The following is a 19,263-nucleotide window of genomic DNA, read 5'->3' on the forward strand; positions in this document are numbered from 1 at the left end:
GCAGCGGCCCTTCTCATATGCTGGCACATTTTATTTTCAATTTTGGTCCTTAAACCCTCAATTGTTCTAAATTAATGAAATCTAATTTTATTTTGCCAAATGAGCATAAATTGAGAGCCAACATTTTTCTTTGATGCCACGATAACCTATATAAAGTCAACTAAAACAAATCATGAAGTTTAATCCTAAATTAACCCAATTTAAAAGGATAAAATTGAAAAAAAAAAAAACTTTTGGCACTCATTACAATCCAATATTTTTGTTCCTTGATCTATCGTGAAATCTAAAATAATCACCAGCTTCGTTTGTTTGTTGAAAAATAATTTCTTTTAAAAAGTGATTTTTATGAAAAGTAAATTTTAGGAAGGTGAATTATTTCTTAATATTTGACAATGTTATGAAAAATAAATTAAAAAATAGTTTCCAGTGTTTAGTTATATCGTGAAAGATGAGTTAGAGAATAACTTATAAATATTTTAATTTTTTTTCAAGTTTATCTAATATATATAACATTGAATATATCTATTTGACCACTTACAATAAAAGAATAAAATATAAAAAATATAATTATGAATTTTTTTATTATATTATATATATATATATATATATATATATATAACCATGTTAAATATTTTTAAAGTAAATTTCATTTTTAAAATCACAAAATATTTTTTTTAATTAATGAAAAATCTAAATGACAAAAGCTTTTTATTTTTTATTAAACTACAAGGTGTACTATGGAACATGTTCGAAAGTATTCATAACAAGTTTTAACGTGTATTTGGAAATGTGGTACAAACTATGTTTCTTTTAAATTTTGAATTTTTTTTGCTTAAATTAATTTTTTTTTTAAGTTTTCAGATTTTTTTTATATGCTAATGTCAAAAATAATTTTTTTAAAAATAAAAAAAACTTTATTTTGATGCATTTCTAAACAAAAAAACATTTTGAATTATCATTGCTACCACAATTTCAAATACACCCTTAATAATGGTGTAATAAAGCAGATGCTGGCAGCAAACACATACGCAACCCTTGTTTGCTATTGTAATTTATACATGGTTAGGTAAGTTTTGGAATTTTTTTTTTTGTTTAAATTATTTTTTTTTGTTTTTGAATTAAATGTGTTGATATCAAAATTATTTTTTTTAAAAAATATATATTATTTTGATATATTTATAAATAAATAAAAATACTTTTAAAACAAAAAACATTTTAAAAATCAATAGCAATTAACAATTATAAAAGAAATCCAATTGTGTGTGATCCGAAACAGTGACGTGACAGGCAACATGTATTTTCTGTAAAAGAATCATTTCAACCTAATAGTTTAAACTGTTAGGATGGAGACTCCAAGATATGATTTATATTATTCTTTAATACAACCCCTCAAGTGAAAATCTTTTAAGACTTGAAACTTACACAAACTCATATTACTTTGTGCTTAATTTTTATCAAATAAAGATGATGAAATGAGTTTTAATTTTTATCAAATAAAAATGATAAAATTAAAACTCATGACCACTTAATTATTAAAGCTTTGATACCATAAAAAAATTATATTAATTTAAGAATTAAATTGATAGGTTAAATCCTAAAATATAATTTATAATTCTCTAACGCTTTCTCGATTCCCCTAGGCTATGGGTTCACCCTTCTTGTCCTGAATACGCACTTCCTCAGTTCCACACGGCCAACCTCGTGTCTAATTCAGGTTTGTATCTCAGAAACACTACAAAATATTTGCTAAATATTGCTATTTATAGTTTTGGATTTGCTCATTTTTGCATTTCAAAATCACTTAGCAGCATTAAGCTCTCTCTTCCCTTTTTCCAAATGCATTCGTCTTGGACTCATAGTTTCATCAAGTCCACTGATGGTGTGATCCCCAGTCCCCATAGCACATTCCCGATCCGTATTGTGACTGTAGATAAAAAATGAAACTAACAGCCATATGGTTGCAGGACACAAGAACACCGAATTCACATCGAGTTTAAAAGCCAAGGCATGCCCTTTTGCATGTAAATCTTCTAGTCACAGAGATAATTTAACTATCAAAATAAGCAGCTAACCCACACTAAATGGCACCCAATGGTTTTCTCAAAAGAGTGCCATCCATTTCGTTGATCATCATGACAAAAGTTGCTGGCATCAGCCCTAATCAATCCGAAATAAAATTGGAAAATAACTATTCCTCATCTTACTAAAAAAACCCGCCAAAGTCTTAGTTTTGGATAAGCATTAAATTCCTTCTGAATTTACTCATCATCTTCATCATCGTCAGCAGCAGAATTGAGAGCCTTCAACCTTTCAACCAACTTGGCCTTTCTTTCCTCGTACGTCAGCTTCTTCAGGTTGTATCTGCAGAAAAAAATCAAGACTGTAAACAACAAATCATGTTGAACAAAATTCATCAGTAGAGATATCCAGAATGGTCTTCATGAAAAGTTGTCACTAAAATACAGTCAACTAAAAGGAACATTGCCAATGAGCCGCAGCTCAATTAGCATGTCACTGTCCCCATCCCTATAAGTCTCCTAGTAAGCAACCAAAAAAATAAACTCATGGGTATTTCAAATTGGGTATCATGATTAATACAAGCAACACATTTTTTCCAAGAGTTTGTGCTAAAAAAGGGGGGGGGGGGTTGAGGGGGGAATCACACCTCTTGTGCTCCTTTGGAAGTTGCTTCTCACTCTTCTTTGCAGTAGGATCTGCACGTATAGCGGCATGAACCTTCTTGTACAACTCCTCCATGTTATCAGGTTCAATGCCTCTCTTAATGTACTCACTGAAATGAGACTGGTATTTCTCTGGCTCATCTTCCATCAGATTCTGCATTACCAATAAAATTAAAAGGAGAACAAATAGTCACAGAGATGTGTCCTGCCTGTAATTAAGTTGCAGCAAAATCATACAACCTCCCTAAGTTAGCAGACAAAGAGGAAACTTACCCTCATATACGCAGCAACATGACCGCCATAAATGTACTTGCGGTGAACCTCAGCATCAAGCTGTTTTCCATCCTTGTTGAATCCAGCAAACCTCTTGTCGCTATGAGGAATATCAAGTCCACCATCCAAAGCTCCCTAAATTTGAAAAGAATGCCAACGTCCCATTATTATTTGGTTTGCATCCTCAAGGCAACACAAGTAACAAGATCTCCACGTTTGCACACAAGTTCATAAATTATTTGGACAGACATGACCAAGAATATAAGGACCCAGATGAAATTGTCTACTAAATTTTGTTTTCGTGGCTACAGATTTCATTAAAGAGTTGACCCATTTTTTCACAATTACAACTGATAGAAGAGCATTACTGATCTGTGAGGGGAAAAAAGTTCGCAAAATATAAGGAAGAGTGGGGAGTGCCCAAAACAGATATTTGAATGACTTTGTTTTCCTCTGACTTTGCTTTAAGCTGAACTACATGACAAGAATACTGCATACCTTAAGAGCACCAAAAACACGGTTCCCAGTTGTTGTCCTCACGAGACCAACATCAAGGAGAGCACGGAAAGGCCTTCTGCTATCTCCTGGTTCAACAGAATAATCTTCTCCCGTTGCCTGTGCACAAGAAGAATACATATCTTACAATCCACCCAAGTAGAATAGAACGATTTTCATATTGATAAACCACTGTGAATCGGCCATATACCTCAACATTTCCTTCATACTCCTCATCCATCTCAAGCTTTTTCAGAACTCGACGGGCTAAGAGAAGCCCGGTACAGTAAGCTGGAATGTAGCAGAAGCAATTAGAGCACCTGATTGTGCGAAACAAAGGCCTCAAGTATTATGAGACAGATTGTTATACCTGCTGCATAATTTGTGAGACCCACTTCAAGGCCATAGCGGGGTAGCTCATGGGAATAGGCAGCTGCAACAACAATATCACCGGCCATGCTAGCATGTATGATTTGTGCAGTTACATCTTTATTAGTCTAATATGGGTGTTAAGGTGAAAACATTAGAAAGGGGAATAAATAAATAACCTATTAGAACAACATATCCAACAGAAATAGCAAAAAAAGAAAAACCAAAAACAAATTGATAATGTAAAATTAGAAACTGGATACAAATCGCATAACAAAACGGTATTTTGGAGTGTTGTATTTGTTTTTGTCCTGGTTAATAAGACGTATCCTCGCCCTGTAGTCTGTCTTGCCCTCTGCACAATTCAAACAGATGTTTATGTCAAGAAAGAAGCAGCCAAAAGATGAAAATCCATCTGAAATAAGTGAAAAAACCACCTCGTCTTCTCTTGAATTTCACTTGAAAACGCTTGTAGTAAGCTCTCGACTTTTGGGCTTTGGCAAATGCCTGTTATAAGCATTCAACATTATCACAGCCAATACTTGATTACTTAACAAGCACTCAAAAACATTCTATTACATATATGTTTATATTGGTACACCATCGTTAAGAAAAGTTTCATGGTATCATCACAGCAGTCGAGTAGGGAGAAGAATCTCAAAAGGAACAAAACTGAGCTCAACATGAATCAAATATAGAAAAACTTTACTATCTCGTTGTCAATAATTCATACACCGTCCCCTAAAATACGACTTGAAAAGCTTGTTTGCCAAACTTCAACTCGTTATACAATAACAACAATCACTCAACTGGGCCTAAGCCAATCATTTCACTCCATCAGTTCAGTTTTTCTAGTACATGAAACCAGAGCAAGAAGCCATGCTAAGCAAGAATAAATAGCAAACGATCTAAGATGAAAGAATAAAGAAAAAGCAAAACCGAGAATGAAATCTTTAGATAACAGCAAGGAAAGCAAGAAGAACGCTAAGATAGGTTGATAAATCAAGGCATTGACTTACCATTGTTGATGCTCAGTGTAGCAGCAGAGCCTGCTTCAGAGGGGAAAAAAAACGAGGGAGCAGGAGAAAGGTGCTGCTATTAAAATACTAGTAAAACCCTAGTGTCTCAACGATGCAAATCAACGGCCACGATTTGTTTGTGATAAATCGGGTACGGCTTAGGGTTTCCAGTTTATTGAAAACAACAAATCAATCCCTTGTTTATCACTTTATTTTCAACCGGGTTCCGAACTACAATTAAGGTCATATTTATTTTTGTATTTTAAAAAATTTTAAATTTTATTTTATTTTAAATTAATATTTTTTAATGTTTTCAAATAATTTTAATGTGCTAATATTAAAAATAAATTTTTAAAAATAAAATAATATTATTTTAATACATTTCAATTAATATTTTTTTTTAAAAACAACTGTAATTATATACTCTCAAATAGTAACAAGAAAACCTTTCATCATTATTATTAATTAATTATTAAAAGTCTGTATATTGGTTGAAACTTATTATTATTAGTACTACTGAAAATGAAAAATGAAGGATAAAAAGATTTTGATGGTTTGTCTTATAGTTTGTGTTTGAGTGATTAATTTTGTTATTAAATTCTCAATATTTCATAGAGTTAATATTATTGACGAAGATCTAACATTGTAATGAATACTCAATAATTTTAATAATTGAATTTTTTTAAAAATATTATTTATATTTTGATATAAATAAATATTTTATTTTTTCATCTTGAGGGTGTTGTCTATTTTTTATTAATTTATCTTTGTTTAGAGAAAACAAAAATTAAAGTTATTAAATTGAATGGAATGCAAGAATAAACACAACAATAATAAAAATATTTTCACATTTATTATTAATAAAATTTGATTGTATTGTATTAATTAAGATACAAAATAATAATAATTGATTAGCTTCATCTACTAAATTCCATCATATTATTTGAAATTATTCCAACCGTTAATTTCAAGTTTAATACAAGCAACATATACAAACCAATCAAGAACACCATCATCCTCTACTATTTTATTTTTTTTATACAAGTTTCTCTTCATTTCATTGCTTCATTAGTGTACCAATAAAGTTGTACAAACTTCACATATAAATGGGCTTTTAGGGGCCACGTTATAGACTATGGTGGGTTGGAGCTTAAATGTCTTTAGGTTTGATGGCATCCTACCAAACTAATCCCTTGTCAAAACAGATAATATTTTAGTGCATTATAAATTGTGTAGAAAAGAATAGTATGAGAGTATAGAAGAAATTGTGTGTTCTATTTATGAATGAACTTGTTGTGTGACTTGAATTTGTTATAGGTTTGAGTTCACCTAGAGTTTTTTACCTGGTGACCAACATGTTTTATAGACTTTGATCATGTTGTCTCACCTTGTGAAGTGTAGCATCATAGGTAACTCATGGTGAGCGAAAAGTGGTGCTGCGGGTATCTTGATGTGTAGAATTATAAGTGTCTCATGGTGAGTGAGTGGAGAAAAATGAATGTTATTAGTGCAAAGGTTAGTACTTTTCATTGGTTTATAGTGTTCGTTGTGCATTGGTAAAGAAGTGTGTCGGCAAAAAAACAATCATTAAGTCAGAAAAAATGATATTTGATAACAACGAATGCTTCAACACTAATGTGCTCAGGAGCTCATGGAAAGTTAGGTGATTGTGGATGGATCATTTAGTGTTTCTTTTGGTTGCCCTAGGCCTATTAAAAGATCGACGACAATTGAGAAATTTTTCTCTCTATGGATGGAAACAAGGGTGTTTTAATCTAGTCATGTTCATTTTCTCTATTCAAGTATGTTTTTTAATCACCTATTTTATATTAAAAAGAGTCCGATTAGGGAGACTATACAATCATTCTTATAAAAAATAGTTATAGACCCCACTAGTTAGGGCTTCAATGACAATGAGTTCAAGCAATTTTTTCATGTTGAGTATTTTCTCGTTAAACCTTCAAAGATTTACTTTGATACTTTCATCTTCTTGTTATGTGAGGAAAGAGCTTAGTGACACTTTTTTTTACTGGTATGCTTATACTAAAATGAGAAATGAGTTTAACACATAAATCATGAAGGCCAATGATAAAGCTAACCTTAAGTTTATAATACCATATCCGAGTATATCTATAAAATATTGTCGGGAGAATTTAACACATAGCATCACTATTTTGTGTTACAAGCTCTAAAATATTTATCAAGTTTTATATGTACACTTTTAGGTCTATAAGACTATTATAGTTTTTCATGTTAGCCTTTGTGGAGACACAATCTTTTTGCTAATAATATACAAATATTAATGATAACGTGTAGAATTTCCTACTTGGTGGAGGTGGTGATATTCATTTTTAGAAGCTTGTGTAGTTACTAACATCGTCTTATGTCTAAGTATTTTTTTTTATTAAAAGCATACAAGTGAGATTCAAAATGAGATTGATAGTGTTAACCATTTATTAAGGAGCATTCCTTATATCAATAATGAATTTTTAGGAGAGTTGGAAGTATGAATGTTCTTATACCTACTTGTTAGCACATTGATATGTTATGTTCTTTCAAGAAATTTGAGTTGTCTTTGTGCATTCAGTGATGCATATAATGGAGCTATCGCGTGTTTTCATCAAGGAAATAAAAGAGTGTGGAGTTGTTTTATGTATAACTAAAATAATATTGTTAAGTATGTTCACTTGATGAGCAAGTTGGTGAAAATCTAGAAAAGCTAGAGACTTGTATTGAATTGAATGTATTTAAATATCCATTGATCATTGATTATTATACTTTTTTTGAAGAGATTTTTAGTTTTGAACACGATGAAATTGAAGAAAAACTCATACAAATTTAAAGGCTTTAGGACTTCATTGCTTTTCTAGTATATCTAAATTACAAGTTTAATAAATTAATCCATGTTAATTTAATATATTATTATTTTAATAATTTTTTAAAAACTTATCTTAAAATTTTTTTATGTTTTTTTTTTTAGTATGATTGGGTAACAGGAGAATTAACCAAGTTAATTACTATTCCATACTGAACAAAGTTAAAAGTATTGAAGCCGAAGGAGGGAAAGGACTTTTACCCTTTTAACCTTTTTAACCTTCAAAAAAACAAGAGAGAAAGAGAGAGAAGGAGCTGAATTGACAAAGCCATGGAAATAGATGAAGACAATAAGCACAAACGAGACAAGATAAAACATGAAATAATAATAAAATTATATTTGGTAGTGGTATATAATATATATAAATATATATGTATTACCTAATTGATAAAAAATAAAAAAAATAAAACATGAATATTTTTATATATTATTATTAAACTTATATATTAAAAAATAATAATTAAATATTTTTTTTAGTTTATATTAAATTAAAATTAATAATATATAATAAATTTAGTTATAAAATCCAGACCGGACTTTATGAATCATTCAAAATCCAATTATATTTGGATGTGGTTGATTTGAGTCTAAATCAATTTAGATTTTAAAAAATACAACAAAGTTAAGTTAATATAACTTGGTTAAGAACTTGGATTCATATGTAATATGATTAACCAAGGTAAAAGTCTAATAAAGAATTTATTGAATGTTTTAAACATTTTTTTATTAAAATAAAATCAATTTAGTATTTTTAAAATTTATTTACTAACCCACCCTATTATCAATGCCCTGTTTGTTTGTTGGAAAGTAGTTTTTTTTTAGAAAGTGAACTCTGGAAAGTGAATTATTTTCTGATGTTTGGTAGTGTAATGAAAAATAAAATGAAAAATACTTTTTTAGTGTTTGGTTATACAATAAAAAATAAGATGGAAAATAATTTATTAATGTTTTTATTTTTTTTAAGTTTATTAAAATAACGAGGAACAAATCTTATAAATTAAAAAGTTGAATGAGAATGAAATTAAAAAAAATTTCATAAATTATTTTAAATAAAATAAATAATAATCAAAATAATAGATATCAAATTCTTAAAAAAATAAAAGATGAAGAAATTAAAATAATAATAATTAATATTTCATAAATTATTTCAAATAAAATAAGTAACAATAAAAAGAATGAAGATCAAATTTGATAGATAAAAAAATTTTAATAAAAAAAATGATAAAAAAAATCAAATAACAATTATAAAAATAAGGATTAAAGTTAATATAAAAATAAATTTTAAGAGATGAAATTGAAAAAATAAATATTCAAAACAAAATATATATATATAACAATTAAAAATTTAAGGATCAAATTTGATATAATCAGTAAATAATATGATATTTCTAAATTTTTCACAACTTCTAGAAAGTATTTTCTGTCCAATTTTTCAGGAAAATACTTTTCTGGAAACCAAGTTAAATTTTTCTTTAATTGAAAAAATTTTTCAATTGACTAATATATTTTAATAATAAATAAACATAAAATAATTTAAAAAATAATTTTCCGAAAACCAAACAACCATAGTATTTGTTATTTCAACCATTTTGGAATGATAAGCTTTACCTCCTTGGAAATACAAAATGTCCCCCTTTTTTTTTTTTTTTTTTTTGTCCCTGGGTTGAATCTACTGAGCAGCTTACCAGTCACCAACGCCCAAAGTCAATAGTGTTTGCAACAAAAGAAACAGAGGAGAGGAGAGGAGCTTCTGATTTCTTGGATCAAAACCTCTCCATCCATCCCATGAATCTTAACTAACTGAACAACAACGATAACAAGATCCATTACCACAACTGCCAACGCTGCTGCTGCTCCTCCTCAAGTTGTCAGATAATCAAAATGGGATTCCACGAATGATAAAATTATGATAATCAAACCGAGGATATGTCTCAATCTGACATCTCTTACAGGTAACTAAATCCCTCACTTCCTTCAATTTTCTCCTCTCCGCTCTTTTCCTCTATTATCAATCCTGGTTCATGTTTTTGTTGACTTTTTTTTTTAAATGAAATTTCAGTGTGTTTTACGTGCTTTGCATTAATCAAAAGAATTGATTTGATTTGACCACTGAATACTACAAAGAATAATCACCAACGTTTTGTTCATAAAAAATGTTGAAATGACAAAAGAATTTACTGGGGGTGGTCCTTTCAATCAACCAGATCCTGCTAAAGGGGAGTATAACATATGTTCTATATGTATGTTTCATTGATTCTGTTTTTCGATTATTGGTCGGTGAAGGAAGCGAGGGCATATGATTGGATTTATTTATTGACTTGCTTGGCATTTTTGTTAATACAACTCTTTTGAAAAATTAAGGTCTTGGGTTGTTGGGTTTGCATTAGATGATTAGCGAAATAACGACGTTGATCCGAGAATTGTCTGTCGGTTTTCTAGGCGTAAAACAAGGCAATCTGCAAGAACTAAGCTTCTGTGTTGAGCTGCAAAGTTGAATATCGTTAATGGTAACAATACAACAATACGGTGGTTTTTTCTTAGTCATATGGCGTGTGGACCAAGTTGGGGCTTTGTGTTGGGATCTTTGTTTGGGTTAATCCCCAATAAATTGCGTGTTCTTTTGTATAGTTTGAGGAATGTTAGTCAAGAAATGTTGTTTAAAGAAGTTGTGCAGTGGTGAGTTATCTTGCTCAAATTTCATGTTGTTTGAGGGACTCGCTCAGTTAAATTGCTGTTTTAATCCCTTGCATCTCTTTTGTTATTTCATATCCTAAAAACACAAACCCTCCTAATCATTCTTCAAGAGCATCAATATTAGTTTAGTTACTGGTCAAGAAGGCAGCAGCTATTCAATTTAGTCATGCTTAGCTGTCCTTTTTTTCTCTTTCACTTGACAATTTTTGGAATACTTATTAATTTCTTTGATTCAATGTTAATGATATCTAGCAGACTCCTTTTCAAGGGTTGGATCTGGCATGGCTTTTTCTTTATCCAATAGCTTTTCTACCCACATTCTAGGCCTTGCCCCTCAATGCTGAAATCCCCAGCAGACCTCTTTTCTGACACTCTACATGTCATTCTTAAAATTTTGATGGATAAACTCAGCACTTGGGTTATCAGACATGTCAAGAAAATTGTGACAAAAATATGCCAACTAAAATGCATTTGAGAGTCAACATGTATTCTTTCTCTGTTGAATTCCTTCACTGTTCAATCTGCTTGGGGTCATAACTTGTTTCTCGTTATTTTTCCAGTCGTGAAATTCCTTTCAACGGTGCTTCCACTGATCCCCACCATCATCTCTCTTAGCCATTTGTACTTGCTGATATTCCAGACTGCCAGGACTCATAACTTTTTGTCCACCGATGTTCTTTTGTATCTTTGCTGTCTTTTATCCTTTTAAAGCCTCTAGCCCTGCAAATTTGCTCTCTTAAGTGTTATATCTTCTCTTTTTGTACAAATCCTGTTCTATCCAAAAAGCCAAAATGGTGTAGAATGTTAAAAATCTGAGCCTAATTGCTTGAGATATAAACAGCTTAGCAAATCAGCATTCTTATCTATCCTAGCCTTCTCCTCCTCTTCATCAGTTTGGTGTTTGTTTATGTAGTGAATATTGTGATTTTATGTTTCTCTTATGGTGCATTTATTGATGGTTTTTCTCCTTTGCAGCTGTGGCTCTTGTGGATACCCCTTGAATTTAACATCTTCCAATCGAATCACCTCCAACATAGGTTCTGGATATCAGAAATCTATAAAGAAAGGTTATATCTCCTTCGTTTCTGTTGATCTTAGTCGATTCACACAGGTTGATGAGGTAAACTGTCTTCCTGTGTCTTGGGGTCGTTATCATTCAAAAAGTAAACTTCTTTGTCGTAAATGTGGGGTTCACGTAGGATATGGATATGGAGATTCGCCCACTCTATGTGGTTTTGACTCTCCCAACTCATCAAGCTCAGCTTATAAAAAATTTACCATAAAGATCCGAGTCTCTACAGCCTTCAGAAGAGTGCTAACAAAGTCATCATGGAAGAACCTTTTAGTTGTCTTCTTACCCCCATCATGCACCTGCCCAATGATTACCTGTCTATTGTTTTTCAGTTGCTTGGCTGTAGTTCTGATCGTGAATCATTTGGTTTGACTTGTCATTACTGGTTTAATATTCAAAATACACACCGTAGGTCCTTACAATTTCATTGTTTGTTGGCCTTCCCCAACGTTTTCTTCTTTATCTCAGAGTAGGCTTGTTACTAGGTCCTTCCAACTTCACTGGCTGCTAACCCGCTTCAGCATTTACAGTATTTGTCCTCATCTGGTTGCTCTGAGATGCCTGATTCATGCCTAAGCTTTTTGCAATCCTATGCTTTGAAGTTTCTTTCTCTTAACCTGGACTGCTGTTTTGGAATCACTGACAATGGACTTTCACTGGTTGCCGCTAGTTGCTCCTCCCTAGAGGTTATTAGTCAATATCAATCCTAAATTACCGATTCTTGGTTACAACTTTAGCTAATGGTTGTTCAGCCTTGAAGCACGTCAATCTCTCTTACTGCCCACTTGTTTCTGACTCTGGGAGAGCCCGTATTCAATCTTGCTGTCAGCTGGAGGCAGTTAACGTATCTCATTGCAGAGGAGTAAATGGTTCTGGGCTTGGAGGGTTTTCGCCAACTTCAACTCATATAGATGCTGATTCTTGTAAGCTTGAGCCAGAAGGCATTATCGGGATTGTAAGTGGAGGTGGAGGTGGAGTTGAGCATCTTGAATGTTTCTCGTATGAAATGGTGGAGCAATTAGGTGGCAGTTTGCACTTGGCTTAAAAAATTTCTTAACCTTTGGCTGTGCAGGACTGATGAGATGAGTCCATTGCGGCACTAGCAAGGATGCCTGTGCTTGAGAATGAAATTTGGCTGCGTCATGGGGTCGGGATTGCAGGACTGCAAGATGTTGGGATCGGTTGCAATAAATTGGAGAAGCTTCATGTCAATCTGTGTGATCTCGGGTTGCAAGCTTTGAAGAGGTGCAAAGCTCTTGGTTTTGTACATTGACGCACTTGGAAATATTGCTACCTCTGTAGAGTTGTTTAAATTACAGAGAGGTAAGATAAGTGAATAAAGTTAATAGGTAGATGATAAGCGAGATGGAATACTCGGGAAATATCATATCGTGCATGCCAGTAGTTGACTAGGAAGAACTTTCCATATGGCTTCAAAATTTTTTAGCTATGATGGGCTTTTTGTACATTGTGGTGCTGCAAACATCTTTTAGCTGTAACTAGATATTTGGTCCGCCTTTGTAACGAATTATTCCTCTTCTAAATTTAAAAGAAATATATTAAGAGTGGGAGATTATATTATATATATATATATATATATATATATATATAATATCATTAAATTTAATGAAGTAGTTTGATTTTGAAAATATTTCAATTTTTCTCAAACTTGAGTTCTGAATTAAACTATGAAAGATTAATCCAAAATATATTTAATTTAATAAGTTTAAAGACAACTTAGATGACTGGTAAAAATAAATATGATTTTTTAAAAAATATTTTAAGAACAACAACTTTTTTATATACTGAGACGATATTGTATCGATTTTGGTCACCCTGTTGATCTGGGTTATGGGTTATGGACTTCAGTAGACTGTTGTGTTTTTTAAAAAAAAAATTATTTTGTTTAATTTTATAATAACATTAGATACTGTTTAAAATTAAGCATTAATCCTAAAAAAATATTTATTTGAGATTGTGAAACCCTATAGAAAGTGAAAAAATAATAAACCATGAATTTTATTTTCAATTAATCTAATATTAAATAAGAGTGAAATAAAAAAAATAAAAAATTAAAAGACCAGAAAAAAAAAAAAACATAGCAGCTATCAACTTCATTATGATTAATAGCTTTTTTTTTTTAAAAAAAACTATCATTTATTAATTACATGATAACAAAATAAACAATCACAAAATAAAGCATCAAAACCAATACGAGACTTTTTAAAAAAACTATGATAAATTTATAGAAAGTAAAATGAAACAAATTATAAAATTCAATTTCAATCAATCCAATATTAAATAATGAAATCATCAAAAATGAATTTATAAAAAAAAAAAGTTATGCTCGTACACAAGCCCATGGATTTTCTAAATTTTAATAACAAGTTATTTTTTTCCTTAAACTATATTTTTTAACGTATATGATAAAAATAAAAATAAACAATACATAATCGAGTCCAATTGAAAAAAAGAAGTACCCTGCTAAACTTGCAAATAAGGTTCATTGACTTTACGAAGTTTATTTAACCTTTTTTAATTATTTTTTTATTTAACTAAAACTTTTTTTAAAAAAATAGATTATAACACGATGTTGAGATATTTTTCTGATACTGGAATAACCATATAAATGTAAATTAAAATAAATTATCAACTCTAAACCCTCTAAACATATCATATAAGGACTAAATAAAAAAAAATCAATAACCAAAGGAAAAAAAAGGGTTAAAATGCAAAAAAACAAAATATAGATTATTATTGTAATCCACAATGATAATGATAATGAGTGTGGGAAACAATATTTTCCTCACAACCTTTTTAGTTTTATTTATAATACTTATTTCGCCCATTACTCACAACGAGTTAAGATTTTTTTTTCTAAATATGTTTTTGTATATAAAAAACAATTCTAAATGTAAATCGAAAAAATTTTAAAAATGCATATAATCAAATAAATTGAGAATCATTTGTGTAATAAATGTAAAAAATAATTAATGATAAATAAATAGAAAAAAAATAGAAAATTAAGAGCCATAATATAAATTTAAGATATGTGACCTCACAACACGAGCTTTTTGACTGGTTATGTTTTAATAGATTTGTTACCAAACTAATATTTTTTCTAATGAAAATAATAGAAATAGACATACATGAAATTGATTAAATAAAATGAAAGAGAAAAAATGTTATGTAAGGTTACACATTAGAAATATTATCAGAAATAATATTTTTTATTTGTAAAAACTAAATCCATTTATATAAAAACATAGAGAAACTATAGAAGAATTAGAATAATCTCTTCAAAAATTGAATGCATACAAAATAAAATAAAAAATCATTGTTATTTAAAATAGGTTAAATAAACAAAATAAAAGAGAGAAGGAGTATTTAATATAAATATAAATTAAAAAATATTTCAAAAAAATACATATAAAAAAGGCATTAATTAAAAAAAATAAAATTTTGAGGAAAAAGAAAAAAAAGAAAAATGCCAGCATTGTTGGCTTAACAAGTCAAGCCAGTGTAATCTAGCCCATTTAGTAAGGCCCATGTGTTTGGGCATTTAATTGTTTTAGGCAATTTCAAGACAAGAAAAAAAAAACACTTAGTTTGAACTCTCCTAAATTAAATAGAACATTTGATATAAAAATAAACATATTTAGTGGTCAGAATTGAGTATCAACAATAATTATCTCTCCAATTGTCTGAATCCAACACTTTTCTCTCTCCCCTCTCACAATAGGAACTAAAAAAAAAATAAGTTTTGGAAAAAAAATAATATTTTTGAGACTTTAAGAACTAGAGGGACCAAGTTTTTAATAATTTGTAAAGAAAAGGACTAAAGGTTGAGCATACACAAAAAAACAATTCTGAAACACCAATCGATCTTCTTCCACGTGTTTCATTTTAGTTCTCTATCTTCCTTTCTTTTTCATTTTTTAATAATTTTAGCTAAATTAAACCTCAAATTAAGCTCTTATAGGGAAAAATAAAAAAAAAAAAAAACCGGCAAAAAAAAAAAACTCATGGACATAGTGAATCCACAATGCCATGAGTGTGAATATATTGCGTGAGGGAATATTATTTCTCCCAAGCCTTTTAGTCTTTTACTAGCTATTTGACATGCACTTCGCTGCTGGCTAAATATTTTGGTTCCAAAAACAAAAAAACAAATTGAACATGTAAGCTTTTTCAATATTTTTCTTACATAACAAACATCAAGTATAAATTGAAAATTTTATACATGCATTTAATTAAAATAAATTGAGAATAATCCGTGTCATATAAATGAAAAAAAAAATTCATTATTGAAGATTTTTTATTAAATTAATTTTTTATGTAATCAAATAATAGCAAAAATAGATATTACACATAAAATTGATTGAATAAAATCAAAGGAAAAAAAATATATATCGCAAAGGTGCTTCTTATTAGAAATACCATTAAAAATAAAAGAAATTATTATTTAAAAATAAAATTTCAATTGTATAAAACATAAAAAAAAATTATAGATGAAGTATAGAATGATCTCTTTTAAAAGCTAAATACAACACAAAATAATGAAAAAACAACAACCACTATTTAAAAAAGGATAAATACAAACAATAAAATCATAGAAAGAAGGGGTATTAATTCTAAATAAATTAAAAAAATTATTTAAAAAAAATAATATGTTATTTTAAAAAAAAAAACCAAACAAAAGATATAAAAAATATCAAAACACTATTAGGCTTGGGTAGCCAAGCCAGCACTTGGATGTAATTTAGCCAGACAACACGTCATCTGTCTCATTATTTTGTTTTAATAAAAAAAAAACTGCCATATGGTATCCCTAGTTTTGGCTAACTATGATGGCCGAAAAAACAGTTCTATGTGTTTTTTTAACATAAAAACTTGGTTTTTAAGCCCTCAAAATACCTAAAAAAGAGCTTAAATACCTTGAAAAACCTGTAAACAACCTTAGAAAAAAAAAACTACAAAAAAACTAAAATCAAACCCTAAATCAAAAATTTATTAAGCTCAAATCTAGTTTTTTTAAGGAACAAAAACATATAAGTGAATTTATTATTGTAATCCACAATGCTAATTAGTATGGGGAAACAATGTTTTTCCTTACACATTTTAGTTTTATTTATAATAGCTATTTCACCTATTTACTCGCAACGAGTTGGATATTTTTTTATAATGTGTTTTTGTATATAAAAAAAATTCTAAATGTAAATCGATAAAATTTAAGGAATGCATATAATCAAATAAATTGAGAATGATTTGTGTAGAAAATGTAAAATTAATAATCAATGATAAATAAATATAAAAATTAAAAAAAATTAGAGTCATATATTAAATTAAGATATTTGAATTGCGGCAACATGAGCTTTTGACTTTATTGTGTTTAATGGCTTTGTTTACTAAATTAATAACTTTTATCTAATCAAATAATGAATAGAAATAGACACACAATGAAAATTATTAAATAAAATAAAAGAGAAAAATGTTATGTAAGGTTACAACATTATAAATATTATCAAAAATAAATATTTTTTATTTGTAAAAACTAAATCTATTTCATATAAAACATAGAGAAATTAATAAGAAGAATTAGAATAATCTCTTCAAAAATTGAATGCATACAAATATAAATAAAAGAATAATTGTTATTTAAAATAGGTTAAATAAAAAAAAATAAAAGAGAGGGAGTATTAAATATAAATATAAATTAAAAAATATTTCAAAAAAATACATATAAAAAAGAAATCAATTAAAAAAATAAATTTTGAAAAAAAGAGAGGAAAAGGTCATGCGTTATTAGGCTTAACAAGTCAGGCCAACGTGTCTAGCCCATTTAGTAAGGCCCATGTGTTTGGTCATTTAATTGTTTTAGGCAATTTCAAGATAAGAAAAAAAAAACACATAGTTTTGAACTCTCCTAATAACTATAATAGAACATTTGAATAACGAATCTCTAGACTAATTTGATGGTCATAAATGAGTATCAATGAATAATTATTTTTTCTTAATTTGTCAGAATCCGACACTTTTCTCTTTCCTCTCATATTGGAACTAAAAAAAATAAAGTTTGGACATAAACAAAAATTATTTTTTTTTAGTCTCCAAAAACTAGAGGACCAAGTTGTTTATGATGGTAAAGAATAAGGACTAAGTTGAATATATCACAAAAAAAAATCTGACAACACCATTGATCTTCTCCACGTGTTTCATTTTAGTTCTCTATCTTTCAATTTGTTTTCATTCTTAATTTTAATTTTAGCTAAATTAGCCTTCAAATGAAGCTCTTATAGGGAAAAGTTTTTTTAAAAAACAATACGAGAAAAAAAAAACTATAGACATAATAACCCACAATGCCATGGAGTGTGAATCTATATTGCGTGAGGGAATAATATTCTCCCCCAAACGCCTTTTAGTCCTTTTACTAGCTATTGAAATATGCACTTCACTATCGGCTAAAATATTTTGGTTCAAAAACAAAAAAAATAAACATGTAGGCTTTTTCAATTCTTTCTTACATAAAAAATATCAAGTATAATAAATTGAAAAATCTTAATGCACGCATCCTAATTTAAAATAAATTGAGAATCACACTGCATGTCAATAAATGAAAAAAAAATTCATTATTGAGATTTTTTATTAAATTAATTTTATTAATTAAAATAATAGCAAAAATAGATACACACATAAAATTGATTGAATAAAATCAAGGGAAAAAAATATCTCGCAAGGGTTGCACTTATTAGAAATACCGATTAAAAATAAAAGAATTAGTATTAAAAATTAAATTTTCAATTGTATAAAACATAAAAAAAAAAATTATAGATGAAAGTAGAATAATTTTTTAAAAACTTTAAAACAAACAAATTAATGAAAAAACAACCACTATTTTAAAAAAGAGTAATACAAACAAAAAATCATAGAGAAAGGGTATTAATTTAATATAAATTTAAAAGTTATTTAAAAAAATACCATGTTTATTTTTTTAAAAAATAAGCAAACAAAAGATATAAAAAATGCTAAACACTATGAGGCATGGCTAGCTAGAAAGCTCTTGGCCCATCTAAGAAGGAGTTTCACGTGCTGGTTCGTTATTTTTTTTCTAATAATGTAATTTAAGGTTAGGCAACATGTTATCTTGTCCTATTATTTTTTTTTAAAAAAGGCTGCAATGTATTATTATTCCCTAGTTTTTGGCTATTATGTGGATCGAAAAAACAGTTCTATTTTTTTGATATAAAAACCTGTTTTTTTCCTGCAACACCTAGAAAAGAGCTTAAACACCTTGAAAACCTTTAAATAGCCTTAGAAAAAAAAAAACTACAAAAAACTAAAATCAACCCTAAATCAAAAATCTTATCGAGCTCAAATCTAGTTTTTTTTAGCTGATTCAAGGCACAAAAACATACCTCTAAGTGAACCACCCCCTTCATCAAATATAATCATTGACACCAAAATCGACTATTTTAGTGGTGAAAAATTTGTGTAAAACATCTGTTTTTTTCTCTCTCTATTGCAGGAATTTGAATGAATTCTTTATCTCTCCTATTCTCTTTTAAATTAAGGATTAAAAATAACAAAAATAAAACTTTTTAGCTCGTCACACAAGATTGAATTGAAAAAACGTTGAGGGATTGAACATTGTAAAATTTGTTAAAGTTTAAGAACTAAATTAAACTTTTTATTGTGAACCGTTTGAAAATATTATGTATTATAGTGGGTGCCATTACTCTGTCCCAATGTCTTTTAATCTTATCCTTAACCAAAAAATTGATACAA

The 19,263-nt window shown here is 28.9% G+C and overlaps 1 protein-coding gene across 1 annotated transcript; it reads right to left on the reverse strand.

The window, feature by feature from the left end:
• Positions 1–1,958: 1,958 nt before the first annotated feature.
• LOC118041208 (large ribosomal subunit protein uL18) lies at positions 1,959–4,986 on the reverse strand. Its single transcript, XM_035048444.2, has 9 exons — positions 4,838–4,986; positions 4,256–4,325; positions 4,082–4,173; positions 3,820–3,946; positions 3,661–3,740; positions 3,453–3,569; positions 2,955–3,089; positions 2,666–2,835; positions 1,959–2,361 (listed from the first exon to the last, which is right to left on the reverse strand). The coding sequence occupies exons 1-9, from the start codon at positions 4,838–4,840 to the stop codon at positions 2,259–2,261; spliced, it is 897 nt and encodes a 298-aa protein (XP_034904335.1). The 5' UTR covers positions 4,841–4,986; the 3' UTR covers positions 1,959–2,258.
• Positions 4,987–19,263: the final 14,277 nt, after the last annotated feature.

Source organism: Populus alba, chromosome 14 (assembly GCF_005239225.2).
Source record: "Populus alba chromosome 14, ASM523922v2, whole genome shotgun sequence".
Lineage (NCBI taxonomy): Eukaryota > Viridiplantae > Streptophyta > Magnoliopsida > Malpighiales > Salicaceae > Populus > Populus alba.

Excerpts from the sequence above, each read along its gene's own strand:
- LOC118041208 (XM_035048444.2), bottom strand. Across the intron at positions 3,947-4,081 it reads ACCGTTTTGTTATGCGATTT|ACTAATAAAGATGTAACTGC; the intron begins GTATCCAGTTTC and ends CACCCATATTAG. Across the intron at positions 2,362-2,665 it reads CTTCCAAAGGAGCACAAGAG|ATACAACCTGAAGAAGCTGA; the intron begins GTGTGATTCCCC and ends TTTTTTCTGCAG.